This window comes from Drosophila navojoa, chromosome X, assembly GCF_054131105.1.
Source record: "Drosophila navojoa isolate 15081-1374.11 chromosome X, UAZ_NAV_1.0, whole genome shotgun sequence".
In the NCBI taxonomy this organism is placed as follows: Eukaryota; Metazoa; Arthropoda; class Insecta; order Diptera; family Drosophilidae; genus Drosophila; species Drosophila navojoa.
Genome location: NC_142895.1, coordinates 5,278,616 through 5,296,494, shown reverse-complemented (window position 1 = coordinate 5,296,494; position 17,879 = coordinate 5,278,616). Strand labels below are relative to the sequence as shown.

At 38.8% G+C, this 17,879-nt stretch overlaps 2 protein-coding genes across 2 annotated transcripts; both read left to right on the top strand.

Annotated features, from left to right (window-relative positions):
- Window positions 1-2,260: 2,260 nt before the first annotated feature.
- yellow-h (L-dopachrome tautomerase yellow-h) lies at window positions 2,261-5,697 on the top strand. Its single transcript, XM_018108825.3, has 3 exons — window positions 2,261-2,644; window positions 4,420-5,092; window positions 5,151-5,697. The coding sequence occupies exons 1-3, from the start codon at window positions 2,400-2,402 to the stop codon at window positions 5,643-5,645; spliced, it is 1,413 nt and encodes a 470-aa protein (XP_017964314.1). The 5' UTR covers window positions 2,261-2,399; the 3' UTR covers window positions 5,646-5,697.
- A 1,836-nt stretch (window positions 5,698-7,533) lies between these two features.
- Window positions 7,534-13,531, top strand: LOC108657988 (calaxin). Its single transcript, XM_089264752.1, has 5 exons — window positions 7,534-7,662; window positions 11,169-11,581; window positions 12,765-12,888; window positions 12,953-13,312; window positions 13,378-13,531. Exons 1-5 carry the CDS (start codon window positions 7,654-7,656, stop codon window positions 13,495-13,497), a joined length of 1,026 nt encoding a protein of 341 aa, XP_089120878.1. The 5' UTR covers window positions 7,534-7,653; the 3' UTR covers window positions 13,498-13,531.
- The last annotated feature ends 4,348 nt before the right edge of the window (window positions 13,532-17,879 follow it).

The following is a 17,879-nucleotide window of genomic DNA, read 5'->3' as shown; positions in this document are numbered from 1 at the left end:
AATAATAAAAACAACAAACTAAACAAAACTAAATACAGCAAATTCACGATTTTGTCTAAATGATATATTAGGTTTTACGCATTTCTTATACTCATTCATAAAGTCAAAAGGATGTACGCCTCAACTGGATGTACTTCCTAGGGTCCGCTGTTTCATCTGAATTTCGCCACATTGGAAAATTCAAGAATTTTGGGATATTTACGCTCGCCTTAAGAAGTGTTAAGTCGCTAGCTGTCCAGTAGAGGCGTGGCAAATACCATATCTGCATTAGGTTTACTTGATTTGTTGCCCTCTTCTTGTTTTCCTATTCCCATCTGTGATCTCTACAATCTAAAGCTACAGCTCGATAGAAGAACCGTTTGTTTATGTCGATATCTTGAGTAGTGCAAGGGTTCGGTTCTCGTCAAGATAGCGCCCCCACATGCAATTGTGAGTATATAGCAATCAGAGTTACCAAAGACTACAAAGCTCATCATCTATAGGAAAGAGGTTCTATGAAGGAAAATGCAGATCCATCTCTGGATAACAAAGATTGAGGCTTTAACTTCATTCTGAACCATTTGTGAAAAAAAAGTTGCGAAATATGCCGACAGACATTGAGCAACAATGATTTACTTTCTGTTGAAAACACTTCATTGGCAATAACAGGTACGACAGAAAATCGATCCATGTTGAAAAAAGCATTCAATGCGCACTAATTGTGTTGAGGAATCAAAGAAAAAACTGGTTTTATTCCTAGTTTTTTTTTTTTTTAATGACTTAAAAGTTTATTTGTAGCCAAAGACAGAATGAAAGACACTCAAGCCAATCAAAAATTCCTTATGACTTGATCTACCCAGTCCTTATCCATTCATTTTCCCACTCTTATTTGCACCGACTCCATAGAGAGGAACATTATTTGGACCACTTAAACAGATGGATTAGCCGTAAGATGTTGGTTTTTCGCACTTTGAATATCAACTGGCATTTCCAGCTCCAGCTCCAGACTCGGACCTGAAATGTAGAGTTCATTGAATGGCCCCTACACTACCCTGACCTTAATATCATAGAGAATGTCTGGTTATAGTTGGTTAGGCTCGGTGTACGAATGCAAAACAAGTAAGAAAACTTTAGTCGGGACTGCTCGAATAGGCGATACCCTGCAACTCGACCGATCTGCGCCTATAGCATAGCCAAATATTCGACTAATAAAAACACGTTGCTCGCAACGTAAATATTTGTCAACAAGAAATGGATAGAAAATATCGTGAGGAAGTTGGCGTCGCTTTCACGTTTATAAAAAAGAAAAATAATTGCGACAGGAAGTGAGCCCACACCGAATCGACGACGCTCATCGCCTCTACCAGCGCCGTCAGTTTACAACACGAATTGCGAAAATTGAAGGCTCTAGCTCATTTAGCTGCTGAGATGGATGGGCGAAGGGGCAGGCGAATGGATGGACGGACAGACAGACAGACTGATGGACGTATGAATGTAGGGGACAGATGGACAGACGGTTGGACGAGCAGATGGATAAGCGGATAGACAGACAGGCGGACGAATGGATGAACGGATAAATGGACACACGGACGGACGGACTGACGGACATAAAAGTACGTACATTCAGATAGAGTGATGGACAGGCAGACGGACATATGGACAGATAGAGTGATGGACGGACAGACGGATGTATGGACGAACGCACGGACTGACGTATGGATGGACGTATGGATGGATGGATGGACGGATGGACGGACGGATGGACGGACCGATGGACGTATGGATGGGCGGACGGACGTATGGATGGACGGACGGACGGACGGATGGATGGACGGACGGACGGATGGATGGACGGACGCATGGACGGACGGACAGATGGACGGCCAGACGGTCAAATGGACGAATGGACGGATAAACAGATAGAAGCACGATAGAATGAGGAAACCACTGGGCATACGGAAAAATTAACTGATTGATGGATGGACAGGTGGACAGACTGAAGGACGAAAAAATAGAGTCAGGTCTAGATCGATCCAGACCATCATCCTGACCAAGAGCATATATGCACCATATAGGGTTAGCCACGCCTCCTTCTGTCTGTTACAAACATTTCGACACAACTATGATACCCCGATTTTCCATTTTCAATCGTTTCAGGGTATCATAAAAAAGCGGGCGCTAATCTAATGACGTAGTAGATACATATATCTATATATATTTATATATGTATGGACATTTATAAGCTGTAAGCTGTAAACTTGGCTTACAGTACTTAATGACCACAAGACATTCACTTCGTTTCAGTTGTTTTTCGTGCGTGAGCGAGATTGGTTGTTGCTGTTGGAGGCATTGTAGCAGAAAGCGAAAACCGACTCGTACATCTAACACAACAGGCAGCCAACCAGTTTCGCATATAAGCTATGAATTCGAGTTACTTACCAATTATTATTTTGCTTTCGATCGTTGGCCTTCGATACAATTCGATTTGTGTCAATGCTGCAAACTCGGATCAAGCTCGCCCAGGCACGCGTTTCAAGCTCCAAAGCCCACCCGGAGAGCCAGATGCTAAACGAAATAGTAATCTATTTCAAGTCGTCAACGAGTGGAAATATATCGATTTCGAATATCCGACATTTGTCGAAAGACAATTGGCGATCAAAAATGGGTAAACGAAGATTGTTATGAAACATTTGTAATTAGCCGGAGTTCCTCAATAATACATACATATATGTATGTATTGCTGTGATTGATTGATCAAATTGGTCTTGCGCACTCTCCAAAAACAAGTGAACACATTGGATTGCGATCGTGGAGTTGTGAAGTCAGTCTATGGGAGATTTGTTGCATTGTGAGATCAGTTTGCGGAAAAGCTCCATAGTTGAGGTAGCTTTGAGTGCGAGTTATCATCATGAACGTAACAATTATCCTTAGGATGAGAGTTGGGTACTTGATTGAACCTTTATATGGGGGTCTTGAGGCAATTATGCCTTGCAGAGCAACGAAATTCGGATTCGTGCACGTTCCAGAGGAATATTCTCAAACATGACTGAGTAGGAATAACAATTCGTAAGTCAGATTGACTTCTATGGATCTAACCAGTGAGGCTTATATCAGCTTTACAGACTGAAAGTAAGGATGTTAGGAGTTGTTGAACGACATATGTTGCCAAAGATCCTAAGCTTCAGATCAAGACGAAATGCTAGACCTAGCCAATTGATTATATGATAATTTGTTACGTACACTCATACAAAAGTTCGATGAGGAAATAGAAACGAAAGAACCAAGATCTCCACTTAGAATAGGGTGGATCGAAGTCTTTATAGCGAACATTAGGATATAGCTTGTAGCAACGTCATCAGGATTTGAATCCTTACAAGTAGATAAAAGTAGAGTAAGGTTTCTTTCTACTATACTCTAATCTACATGGAGCGAGAATTCTGGGTGGTCAGTTTACGCAGTTACATGACTTACAAAAGCCCTCAGTGAGATTTACGTAACATACCAAAGCTCTAGGCGACTCGGTTGCGCAATAGCCCCACTTCTAAAGCTCTAGGTAGCATGATTCTGCTGCCACTTTAAAGTTCTGAATGGCAGAGAGGGAGCGAGAGAGAGAGGGAGAGGGAGAGTAAGATAAAGCCGCAATGTGACTTAATCTTTGTATTATAGCGTTGTTAAGGTTATGACCATATAACTCTTTGTGCTACAAAATATTAAGAGTTATGTCTATATAAGATTAAGTCACTCTGCAGCTTCGTCTCACTCTTACGACACAAAAACCTTATTGACTTGAGTATACATTCTCTAGAATATTTACATCTATTGAATATTTACATCTATTGAATTGCTGTGACTGTAACTCAATATAACTCTCACTGCCTACTTCAATCTATCGATCAGAAGGATCACAGTTTCTGTTTCTAGATGGCTCCTTTTGTCAAATATAGTATAGCAACAGTGATCTATTCTGTAATCATACTCTTAAGCTACAGCTAAGAGTCCAGAGAACAATGCTATTTATGTGAAACTCTTAAATAATATGAATATTATTCTTCCTCATATGACCTTGAGGGTGACCATATAAAGCCCATGCTTGAACATCTTGCCGAAGATCAAAAATCACTCCAATCTTATCTGCTTCCGTTCGATCCTTTCTTTCATTGCGTAGAGCCTACAAATTCATGTTTGATACAGATGAAGTCCTTAGAATATACATATAGTTAAGAAGATCCTCAATTTGGAAACTACATAAGCTCCTTTAGGAACTATTTGCTACCGAGGAAAGTTCTCATTATTAAAATCTTGATGAACAGATTAAATCTACAGTAAAAGCTCCAAGTGATATTCTCAGAATTCACATTCGCAGTACAATGTGCTTACATACATCCATATACATATATATGTATATCTGTTATATAAATTTTTATTTCCATTCCATTCCAGCGACTTTGTGATAAAAAATAATTTGCCCTTGGGCATTGATGTGTTCAATAACCGTCTGTTTATAACAACGCCACGCTGGAAGGACGGTGTTCCGGCCAGCTTGGTCACCGTGCCCTATCCGACCAAGGAGATAAGTCCCCCGGTCCGGCCCTATCCATCGTGGCAGGCACACAGCAGCCCCTACAATCCGGACTGCTCCAAGCTAATATCCGTCTATCGCACCGCAGTCGATGTCCAATGCAATCGACTGTGGGCCATCGACTCGGGCATCGTGAACGCTACGGTCAGACTGAATCAGATCTGTCCACCGAAAATCGTGGCCTTCGATTTGAGCAGCGATGAGATGATTGTGCGCTATCCACTGCCCGAATCGCAGGTCAAACAGGACTCGCTGCATTCGAATATTGCGGTGGATATACGGAATGGCGACTGTCTGGATGCCCATGTCTTTGTCACGGATGTCTGGAGATTCGGCATCGTTGTCTATAGCTTGGCAAAGAACCGAAGCTGGCGCGTGACCAACTACAATTTCTCGCCCAATCCGGTGGCATCCGATTTCAATGTCTACGGCTTGAACTTTCAGTGGCTGGACGGCGTGTTCGGCATGAGTCTATCGAATGGACCCAGAAGCTCAGATCGAGTGCTCTATTTCCATCCGATGGCCAGCTATAAGGTGCGTACTTGATATTACATTTTAATTGCCATTTAATTGATCTGCGTTTCTTTGCCAGGAATTCATGGTGTCCACAGATCTATTACTGAACGAATCCCTTTGGACTGACGGCACTCTGGACACATCGAAGCTGTTTGTTCCGATCGGCGATCGGGGCTTCAATGGCCAATCCTCCACTTCTGGCATCGCTCGCAATGGAGTTATGTTCTTCACCCAAGTCCATCGCGATAATGTTGGCTGTTGGGATACAAGCAAGCCATATACCAGATCCAACCTGGGCATGCTTCTGGACCCTGCTGAAAACTCCACACTGATTCAGTTCCCCAACGATCTAAAGGTTGATCACGAGCCGCGCCAAGGTGTTTGGGTCATGAGCAATCGTTTGCCCATTTACCTGTACAGTCAGCTCGACTACAGTGATATCAATTTTCGTATCCTAAGAGCCGATGTCGATGGCATCATTGCGTCGTCAATATGTAATCCAATGCTCGAATCAGTCACAAAGTCGGAAAAACTCGCCATTGTCTCCATTGAAGAGGGTCAGTGCTATTAGCAGATAATATATGGAATGAATGGATATCAAAATAAATAACAAACATATGAAATACAATTGAATTTATCAAGGTAACAATTTAAACAGAAGAACGAGTTCTATGTATCAGTAAAACTATTAAGACAGTTGTAGACCTATATAGACCTATAGACCTATAGACCTATAGACCTATAGACCTATAGACCTATAGACCTATAGACCTATAGACCTATAGACCTATAGACCTATAGACCTATAGACCTATAGACCTATAGACCTATATAGACCTATAGACCTATATAGACCTATAGACCTATAGACCTATAAATTTATATACCTATATAGACCTATAGACCTATAGACCTATAGACCTACAGACCTATAGACCTATAGACCTATTGACCTATAGACCTCAATGTGTGTATATAGACCAACAACAACCTTGACCCAACCTCAATAGCACATACTATAGTTTCGATCTAACCTCATAAACATCTACATATATTACTTAACTGACTTGAATGAACTGATCGATAGCATTGAAAACGTAATAGTTATCGATTACTTAAAATTACCCTGAGACAAGCTTACATATACATACTATATGTATATAGGGGCTCTAGCTCCTATTGATTCATAGATTCTTATTGAGAATATTCTGATGTGCGGAGGGACGGATGTATGTACATACAGTAGAATCCGGTTATAACGTATCCGCTTATAGTGTCTACACGGTTATTGCGACGAAAATTCTGGTCTCCAGACAAACCGGATATAATATAACCAGATTCTACTGTATATACATATATAATATGTGTTGTGCTAAAATGTACCGTATATTATGTGTAAGTGTAACAATAGTATTTTTTTGTTTATTTAAAAATAAATTGAAGTAAACGAGTTGGTAAAGTCTGCATGATTAGGTGCAAATTATTCAATTGGATTTACTTTGGAATTTCTTATTTGGAAATCGATATTTTCTACCTTCTAGACACTTCTAAGAGAATGTGAGTAACTTCTTCAATTTAGCAAGAGCTAACTTTAATTAGTAGCAACTAATAAGCGGCTTGGCTTAAGAGCACCCTCTTCTCAACCCAACCTATATATTGACCTCAATCGGATTAGAGTTGCGAGAGACGTCGCAAACCCCAGACCCCCTGCGATGTTTTGTCAATAAAAAACAAGTTAACGCTTTGCAAGCGAACGCCACTGACTGCATAATACTCGCTCGTGAGCCAAGTGCTAAAGTGGGTTATGCCTGCCTACCAATATGATGTAAGCCACAGTGAGGCTAGAGCTGTGCGTACGGAAATAATAGAACGATTGAGCAAGAGATTTTGACTTTAAAATATAGTCGAAATGTCAATGGACTAGAGTACACTGGGATATAGGCACTGTTTTTACCAATATATTTCGATATACATATATAAATGATGCCTTAGTACGATATTATTTTATATTAGCTGGAACCGAAGTTCTTTCTATTTATAAATGGAAGCGAAGTTCTCTCTCTCTATATATAAATGGTACACCGATATCTCTATGTCAAGAACTAAGGAAAGCAAATAGCAAACTCGAATTCTAAGGCTTCTAATGCAAAGATTGTTTAATACCGATTTGCCACGCCCACAGTGGGTGTTACGACAAAAATCCGAAAAGGTCATCAAGCGAACATGCTGCCTCTACTCAACTTATCTCAACCAGAGAGAAGAGCAGCAACTGCAACTGATATGCCCATATTCATCTTGCTGGAGGAGCATGGGGACCCGGGTGAAAAGCGGCCTACCTTATGGCTAACTGACAATGTGGTTTTGTCAACACATTTCAGCGTTTCGCCTTGGAAACTTGAGTTTGTTGATTGCCTCAAGAAGTTTTTGTTTCCTTCTCCCAAGGCTTTTGTTCTTGTTGTTGTAGTTGTTGTTGTTGTATTCTGAGTATTTTGACTATTGTTTCGCGTCTCAAGGAACTCGAGGAATTCGCAAGTTTTTTAACAAGCAGCAGCAGCAGCGGCAACAGGACAGCAACTGCGATGGGTAACGTAAACTTTAGAGCTCTATTTAAAAAAAAAAAAAAAAGAGAAAATAAATAAATCAAAATAAAAACGAAGTAAACTCTAATTAAGTGTGACAGTGCAAAAAAGTTTTGAAAACAAACGGAAACTTTGCCCAAAGTGCATTTTGTGAGGTTATGTAGAAAAGCAAATATATGTATGTATATATAGCAGGGCTCTATCATATAGACACAACGCACCTCAGATTCATCTTTTTGTACTCCCATGTGGCAAGTGCGAGCAATCAAGTTCCCGTTATCGCAGGAGCATTACGAAAGGGTTGCCCCCGACCCGCAAGTTGATAGATAATAAAGTGTTTATACATATATACATATATGCTGCTGTGTGCGTGTGTCTCTCTCTCTATGTGTGTACGCGTGTGTGTTAGAGATGAGCGCGTGTCGAACTGTAAGTAGGTCCTACACACGATTACTATGCAAATCTCATGCGTTTCGATTTGTGATTTACATATTGGTTCGACTAAATTTTGGTTTGATACGAATTGGGCTTCCATTGGGCTTCTATTGGGGTTCGATTGGGACCTTCATTTACATGTCGGGTCGGGCCTAATAAAGTTCTTAGTTCGTGTTTCGATTAAGGTCAGAAATTGAATCAGATTTCGAGTTTATTTCGATTTTTATCTCGACTTAAGGATAGTTTTGCTTCGACTCGGGTTCAGTACCTGAACTCTGCATGGGCTCGGCTTAGGTACAGAATTCTTATCAGATTTTCATTCACAATTTAGGCTTAGTAAAACTCTTTTTTCATTTCAGACACTATTCGATGTTCATATGACTTTTAATTTCTGCCTCGTTTCGATTTATTTCGATCCATGTGGCTAATTTTTTCCTGGTAATCCCTCTAAGCTATCGAGTTACGTTTCGCGTTTAAACTCTATCTATGTATTCATTCAAAGCAGATCCGAATCAATATCTGAGTAGTGCTGTATTCGAGTTTAGATCATGTTTTTGCTTTTATGCCTTAGCTCGAATTTGATCTCCGGTTCTAATCTATTCAAGTTTCGTTTCGGTTCAGGTTCACTTTATCATTTAGATCTTTAAACGATTTAAGCTTTTGATACGAGCTTTTATGACCTCGTTTCTGGTTTTCAATTGAATCCGTTTCGAATATTATGCGCACTTCGATTCATGTTTTGTTTCGATTTTTGGTTCGTGTGAAAGCTTATTAAAGCTTTACATTTGGATTTACATTGGATTTCGATTTTGAGGTTAAATTCGTGTTCATTCAAGTAACAGCTCAGCTTGGAGCTTATCGTGGAGTTCAGTTCAGTTAGCCTTTACCTCTAGATCTTATGGCAAGAGCTGTTTCTCATTTACTTACACTCATTGTTCGTGTCACGCGTCGAAAACACGACACTTGACCAGCTCTAGAGCCAATATATGGTTGTTACAGTACATAGAAGTATGTTTGTATATGTGCCTTTGGGTCTATGTACACTCACTTGGCTTTCGGCTTGCCCCATTTTGTTTGATTGTTGTTTGGGGCAACGGCGAAATGCAGAAATTACGTGGGAATTACGTGCTAGGCTGACGACGGCATGTCAACTGCCCCAAGCTCCGCTACGAACGGCCCCTCACCGCCCACTTGGCCCATTTCGTTGCATACTTTTATGGGCCTGCGAACATATGCACATTCATATATATGTATTTGTATGTCTCTCTATAGACATGTTTTCGCAATTGTACGTAGCACTAATAAAATTAAAGTACCCAACAAAGCGACATGAAAAACAAACACGAAACTAAAAGAAGCTAATAGCAATTGGGCACCGAGTAGGGGCCAAAGGTTGACGGGGTCGAGCGAGGGGTCGACTGAGACAGAACGTAACGCTTCAAATAGACATCTACTTTATAAACACCAAGCTGTGTATGTGTGTGTGTGTGTCTGTGTGTCTTTAATAGACATCTAGCTATCTGGCCCGTTCAATTGCCGTCTTCCATGTGCAAACAAACTGCATTCGCAATGGGTTAACTTTGGATTGGGGCAAAAAGGTTGCATTGACTACACTGAGAGAAATATTTGTCAGGAAGTTAATAAGTGTAAATCATAATACTTGCTCACAAGCTGCAAATTTATTCCACTGAGCTCTTCCTGTTCTACTCTAGTTTTATTTAGATACATATACTCAAATGAATGTTCACCTAAGATATTGTAGAGGTTTTTTTTCATTTATTCATTCTATAGAGCTCAAGAGTTTTACATACGTGGTTACATACGTGAAATTTCCATTACTTCTTCTGTAGTCCCTTTGGACGCTTGAAAAAATCGGGTGTTACTTTTTGAAAGTTTATATTTTTCTTCTGTTTCACCAAATTTAATAAGTCTTCAAATGGACAGATCTTAAATACACTAAAAAAAAAAAAAAAAATAAAATAAAAATAAATAAATAATAATAATAAAAAAAAATAAAAAATTATCTTGTGTACAGTAAATATATATATACACTCATGATGAAAATAATAGGTGCTCTTCTTGAAATTGAGTTTGGTTTAGAAAAATATTTTTTCATATATCAAATAGAAACACCCTGTTCACTTTTTAGAAGCTTGACAGATTGGTCACAAAATAATTTTTTTAATATTGATCGACCAAAGAAAATGCATTTATCTACGTCCACTCAAGCCATAGCAAAACACAAAATATACTACGATGCTTAGAAGCGAGATCCAATAGGCGTTACAATTATAGACAGTATGCATGACAAAATTAAATAGTTGACTCACTGTTGAGCTACATAACAGATCGATTCATATAGATGTGATAGATATAGATAGATATGCAGGTATAGATAAAATCTAGATCCATATCGATATCCAGAAATATTCATATACATATATCCATATCATCGTCATATGATATATAATGAATCGTATGAAGTCTCTTGAAGATTATTATGCAATCTGCTTAAATTTTCCCTCATTTTTCTAGCTCTTAAGGCAAATTTGGGACAATATTGAACTAAATATGTATTTTAATTATAATTTATAGATATATCTCCATTTAGGAGTTTACATTTCCCTTTAGCCCATATAGGAAGCTCTTCACACATTCACTTGTCTCTGCTTTTCATGATTATACTCGACATTTTGTCGCAGTGTATATTTGTATTGTAGTTGATTTATGAGCGTTATGCGAACATCAAATATTTTTATACAGTTCTGGTGGCAATTTATATGCATATTGGCCTTTTCTTAGTCGCTGCCCAACTCCAATCGAATAATTGAAAGGAAGCAAGCGGGAGGTTTGCATTTGGGGCTTTGGGCTTAGCAGGGTGTTTCTATCTCTGCGTGTCGATGGCGTCGACTGTCAAGGATTGATTTGACTTTGACACATGAAACACAAACAGCAAAAAAAAAAGCACTCCCACACAAAAGCAGAGAGAAAGAGAGAGAGTAGGAGAGAGAGAGGGAGAGAGTGAGTTCGGTGTGCGCCCTAATGACATGTGCTAGCAAATATGTTGTTTGGCAGGCAAGGCGGGTGCCGCGAAGGGTCGCTCCCCAACACCGACACCCAAGAATGGAACCGGAGCTGGGGTAACAAATGGCACGCAGCCAACAAATGCAGCGGCGCCAGCAGCAGCAGGAGCAGGAGCAGGAGCAGCAACAACAACAGTAGCGGCGGTAGCAGCAGCAGCAGCAGCAACTGGAGCTGGAGGTGGGTCAGGTGGTGGGGCCTGCAGATCCACGCTACATGCGAACAAAACGATTCTGAAAACAGTTTCGGTATTCCTCGCCAGCGGCAAACGAAACTCGAACAACCAGTCGAAGGCCGCAGCGGCTGCCCTGCAGAACAAACGGCTACAGCGACAGCGTAAAATGGACGAGTTGAGCGGCAAAATCAATCCCAAGCTGTTGGACAGCCTGCGCAAGAAGACACGGTTCACCAAGTGAGTAGTCGCATCGCAGCTAGGATGCTGCAATAATGATGGAAGCAACCAGAATGTAGCTAGAGAGGGAGATATACTACTGAGAGCAGGGTTAGTTGGTCAAGTCTACAGCTCTTGTAGCTCAAGGTCTCGCTTACAGTGAGGCCAACAGGTAAAGTAGTTCAAGGTCTAATGGACACATCCTATACGGAACGTTGACAGAACTATCACAAGCAGGAATATGTGAGAGAAGAATAAAAAGACCTGAGATCTAGAGTGTGTTTATGGAACTATCAGAAGCAGGGATATGTCAAGGTAGAGTACTAAGACCCGAGATCTAGGGAGTGTTTCAAAAACTATCTCTAGCTGGGATATGTGGTAGAAGAATAATCAGATCTGAGATCAGAACCACCTCAAGCAGGGATATGTGAAGGAAGAGTCCCTCTAAGTATCGAGATCTAGGGGGTGTTTAAGGAACTATCGTAAGTAGGGATATGAGGGAGAAGAATAATAAGAGCTCAAAACTTGAGTATGTTTACAGAACTATCTAAAGCAAAGATATGTAAGGAAAACGTCCGAGATCTAAGAGGTGTTACCAGAAGTATATATGCAAGAAAGATTACTAAGGATCTGATTTGAAGATAAATTTGAGGAAGTAAAATCTAGACTCTACAGTAGCTTACAGCTAATAGGACCCATCGGACTTCCACCAATCATCTCACTCAAGAGAGTTACTTCAGCTTATTTTATAAACGGCTTATTAGGCTTCAAGAACATACAGACAAAGTAAAGTCTGGTGCTCTGTTGAGAGAATTTTTACTAAATTGTAGTTAGTATAGTCCAGAAAGACAGACCCAAGAACTTGAAACCCCTTGATCAAGCTATCACCAGGTTGTTAGTGCAATCTAATCAAGAATGGCTCACCTCCTAGGTAAACGAGATTGCTTGAAACTGCTCAAGTAAATAGATTAGAATGTTAAATATAGCTGAAGCACAGGAGGAAATTCTGTGAGCCAACAGTCATAAAACGGAGAGATTTTGCTTCGAAAGTGCGTAACGGACCTTAGACCCTAAGACACTGCAGAATGACTAGAAATAGAATGGGTACATAGCTGGATGCCTGCTAGAACTTCTCAATAAATATAGATTCATAACAGACTAGAAGTTATGTTCACATCAAAATATTTCTTCACATTCTCCACAGGGACGAGTTGGATGCGCTGTGTCGGATCTATCGCAAGCTGGTGTCGAATTGCCAGTATGCGGCCAAGACACTCGCCTCGAGCTCCTCCAGCGCAGCCATAGCCAAGCCGCACGCAGCTGTCGAGGTGGGCTAGCCATTCATAGAGCGACTGGCCATAGCAATCTCTAATTTGAACTCTTTGACCGCAGGGCATTGATCGCATCGTATTCCGTGAACTGTTGCACAGCACCTTCGACATAGTCACCGAGGAGATACTGATGGAGCGCATCTTCTGCAGCTGGGACAAGGCACATGAGGGCTTGCCGCTGCGACTCGAGGGCTGGCTCATTGGACTCTCGACCTTTCTGCGCGGCACTCCGGCGGAACGTGCGGCGTTTTGCTTTCGAGTCTACGACCTGAATACGGATGGCTTTATAACCAAGGATGAAATGTTTACGCTGCTGCGCAACTGCTTGATCAAACAGCCGCAAGACGAGGATCCCGACGAGGGTGTCAAAGATCTAGTGGAAATTGTGCTTAAGAAATTTGATGTCGATAAGGATGGCAAGGTGAGTAAGGGATCTTAATCCAGGCTCATGATGCAATTGTTTAGCTACTTCATCTCTTTCAACAGGTCTCTCTAGATGACTTCATGGCCACAGTTACGGCTGAGCCGTTGCTCATCGAGGCCTTTGGACAGTGCCTGCCCACCGACAGCGCCATCGTCTCTTTCTTTTCCACACTTCAGGTCTAGACATCTAGACATGCATAAACTAAAATCAACATACATATATTTATAGACATATCTTGTTTGAGTGAATAAAATCGTTGAGACTTTTATTTCTGTGTATATGTATTTATAATTGAACGTGATTCGAACTAATTTTCGACAAAACGTAGGTTGGTAGATTAACTTTTGAACTTGATCTTGAGCTCGAAACTGATCAGTCATGCTGAATATGAAATAATTGGTGAAGTCTAAATCGATATCTGCCGCACAAATGGCGATTAAAATAGAGCCCGGTAGTTAATCTATGTCAATTGAACAGTGCCCGTCATAAGATTAGATACAGCGATAAGTCTACGACTCTTAATGCTTGGTATAAGAGTTCACTAGTCACACAATCTTTCAGTCAATCCATCAATTGTTCAGTCTGTCACTAATCAATCAAGCTGTTTATCAATTAAAATAGGCTATCAATCAGTCCGATGTTTTCAATCAGGCATTATCAATCATTCCGGTATGTCGATCAATCAATCCATCAGTCTATAAAACACTTCAGTCACTCAATCAAGCGTTATCTTAAGAAGTCTACCAGTCGCTTAGTCAAAAATTTTTCCACTTAGAAATTGAATCAATCAATCATTTTAGCCGTCGACTGACCTTCAGTCAATCTGTCAATCAGTCTGTAAGTTATCTAACTGAATTGCTTAGCTAGATATCAGAAACTCGTAAAATTCATCAATCCCTCCCATCATACTTAATCAATCAATGAATCAGTCAGTCAGTAAATTAACCTTTCAATAAAAGTACAATTCAATCCATCAATTAATCATTGTGTTTGTGGGTCTGTCAATCAATTGATCAATCATTTGTTCAGTCAATCAGTCATTCAATCGTTTAGGCAAGCAGTCATTGAATCAGTAATTCAATAATCGCAATCCTCCATTTACTCTCACGCGCGCTTCTAATCGTGTGACCCGCACTGTCCGCAAGCAAAAACACGGACACAAGTGGCGCGGCTTTGCCTTGACAGTCACGACGATAATGCGCGGTCATGTCGAATCTAATACGAGCTGACCGTTAGAACTAGTCAATCAAGCATTGCGATTAGCTGTTAGCAAAGGTCGTCAACATTGTCTGTGCTCCTGACCCAAAAAACCAGATGCTAGAAGCCCGACTCGAATTGTAATGTGCCGATCCGCCCACTAGTTGTAGAGCGAGTTAATACGCGGAAATGTATCTATATGTATCTATGTATCTATGTATCTATGTATCTATGTATCTATGTATCTATGTATCTATGTATCTATGTATCTATGTATCTATGTATCTATGTATGTATCTATGTATCTATGTATCTATGTATATATATATGTATCTATGTATCTATGTATCTATGTATCTATGTATCTATGTATCTATGTATCTATGTATCTATGTATCTATGTATCTATGTATCTATGTATCTATGTATCTATGTATCTATGTATCTATGTATCTATGTATCTATGTATCTATGTATCTATGTATCTATGTATCTATGTATCTATGTATCTATGTATCTATGTATCTATGTATCTATGTATCTATGTATCTATGTATCTATGTATCTATGTATCTATGTATCTATGTATCTATGTATCTATGTATCTATGTATCTATGTATCTATGTATCTATGTATCTATGTATCTATGTATCTATGTATCTATGTATCTATGTATCTATGTATCTATGTATCTATGTATATCTATGTATCTATGTATCTATGTATCTATGTATCTATGTATGTATCTATGTATCTATGTATCTATGTATCTATGTATCTATGTATCTATGTATCTATGTATCTATGTATCTATGTATCTATGTATCTATGTATCTATGTATCTATGTATCTATGTATCTATGTATCTATGTATCTATGTATCTATGTATCTATGTATCTATGTATCTATGTATCTATGTATCTATGTATCTATGTATCTATGTATCTATGTATCTATGTATCTATGTATCTATGTATCTATGTATCTATGTATCTATGTATCTATGTATCTATGTATCTATGTATCTATGTATCTATGTATCTATGTATCTATGTATCTATGTATCTATATGTGTATCTATGTATCTATGTATCTATATGTATGTATATGTATCTATGTATCTATGTATCTATGTATCTATGTATCTATGTATCTATGTATCTATGTATCTATGTATCTATGTATCTATGTATCTATGTATCTATGTATCTATGTATCTATGTATCTATGTATCTATGTATCTATGTATCTATATGTATCTATATGTATCTATATGTATCTATATGTATCTATATGTATCTATATGTATCTATATGTATCTATATGTATCTATGTATCTATGTATCTATGTATCTATGTATCTATATATCTATGTATCTATATGTATCTATGTATCTATGTATCTATGTATCTATGTATATGTATCTATGTATCTATATGTATCCATATGTATCTATATGTATCTATATATCCATGTGTATATATCTATAAGTATTAATTTTTCTATGTGCGAATCTATGTTTCTATGTATTGTCAGTGATATATGTAGATGTTAAATGCCAAGTAAAAACAATATAGTGCTGTTAACATTCCAAGTGTTCAATTGATCAATTGTGCTGACAAAGGCGACGCTTTTACAGTTTAAGCTAAATTATTCGATTAGCTGTACTCATAAACAGACGGACTGTCAGCCAGCGAGGCAGACAGATGGACACCCCCCCAGATGTAGCTGACACCCAGTATAAACGGTTGACAAGCGGTTGCCAACTGTTAGCTGCCCGTTTCGGTTGCACTTGGATTGAGATCGAGATTACGATTGTAAATTGCAAATTGCACTAACGAATGCAACAACAACAGCAAGAAAACAAAAACAAAAGATCTGAAGCTTTGGCGAACCGGAATGGGAATCAGACTGAGTGCAACATATGTATATATGTATGTACAATAATATCTAATCATACTCATATGCTCATTCGCTGGCGTACACGTAACTTGACACACATTGAGTCTCTCGTGCAAGGCCGTCTAACATCCAGTTTTTGTTTTCAGTATTCAATTCGAAAATCTCGTTTTCATCATTCCAAGTATTTTATAATACTATCAAATACAATTCGAGCAGCTATTGTATGGCATCTAACTCGCGCCTAAACTCATTGCTAGCTAGATCTTATTTATATAATGCCAGATAACATTCCAGATATACATCTACTTGGAGCTTGGCCGTTCTAAGCATTCCTTTCGTTCAGTCACGCACTCCTCTCTAGGCGATAGTTCTGTAATTGTCAGCCAAGCGTGACTGGAAAGCCAACGCTTATCACACTTTATGCATCATATCAGTTGACTCAAAGTCGGTTTTCCATATTGATTTACCGTGACGACTACGTAATGCCCCAATACACATCGTGTTTAGTTGATGGACGCCCCATGGGGGATATTTATGAGGGGTTATCTAGCAGCTTCCCACAGATTCTCAAAGCGGTGACATCTTAGCAATCGTTTTTCAATTTGATAAATTCAGCGAGGAACAACGGAGAAATACCCTGTAATATGGCAAACTGAAGAGCAGCATTGAAAACTTAGCTTCAATTTGGTAGCTGTAAAGCAATTAAATAAGAGTATATATAGAGTGACCAGCAAACACCCCCTAATTCAAGAAATTAAGGTGAAAGCGGCTTGGTTAACTAAGAAATACCCTTTAATATAGAATAGTATTCGTCCCGTACTTATGTAGGTAATAACTTATAGTAAATATTATTCTGAAAAGAAAGTACAGATCATAAAATATAGATATAGATACTATATATTGGATTCGAATTAAAACAGTTGCCAGTAACATACCCTGTACTTAAAATAGACAATGCCTGGTATACCCCGTAGTATTAAAAATTTACTACAATCTATTGCTTTCAAATGAAGATAAATTGAGATTATGCAAAAGTTAATACCCTGTAATTGATGAAATATACCCTTTAATGAAATGCAAAATAAAAAATTGTTTTAGATTAGCTATCATTGGGGTGAAATACCGTGTGGAACATAAATTAACAATTGATTATTTCTAATAAATATAAACAGAAAATATTAGATATATAATATAACTGAAAAATACCCTACACTTAAGTTCAAACATATTAATAAGACCTAGGAGATAATATGAATGAGATCGATTGAGAAAAATAGAAATTCAAACAATTTCTATACCATATGTATTCGCTGTATTTCTACCCCACACCCTCTCCTCCAGCTATCAGCTTGTTTATTTCTATCCAATTCTGAAACGAGCCGTCAATTGAAGCTAAAGAAGATAATAGCTAAATATATCTGTTTGTCTAGGTATACTTTTATCTTTAATTGCTCATGACACA

Excerpts from the sequence above, each read along its gene's own strand:
- yellow-h (XM_018108825.3), top strand. The coding sequence starts at position 2,400 with ATGAATTCGAGTTACTTACCAATTATTATTTTGCTTTCGATCGTTGGC. Across the intron at positions 2,645-4,419 it reads CAATTGGCGATCAAAAATGG|CGACTTTGTGATAAAAAATA; the intron begins GTAAACGAAGAT and ends ATTCCATTCCAG. Across the intron at positions 5,093-5,150 it reads ATCCGATGGCCAGCTATAAG|GAATTCATGGTGTCCACAGA; the intron begins GTGCGTACTTGA and ends TTTCTTTGCCAG.
- LOC108657988 (XM_089264752.1), top strand. Across the intron at positions 11,582-12,764 it reads AAGAAGACACGGTTCACCAA|GGACGAGTTGGATGCGCTGT; the intron begins GTGAGTAGTCGC and ends CATTCTCCACAG. Across the intron at positions 12,889-12,952 it reads AGCCGCACGCAGCTGTCGAG|GGCATTGATCGCATCGTATT; the intron begins GTGGGCTAGCCA and ends CTTTGACCGCAG.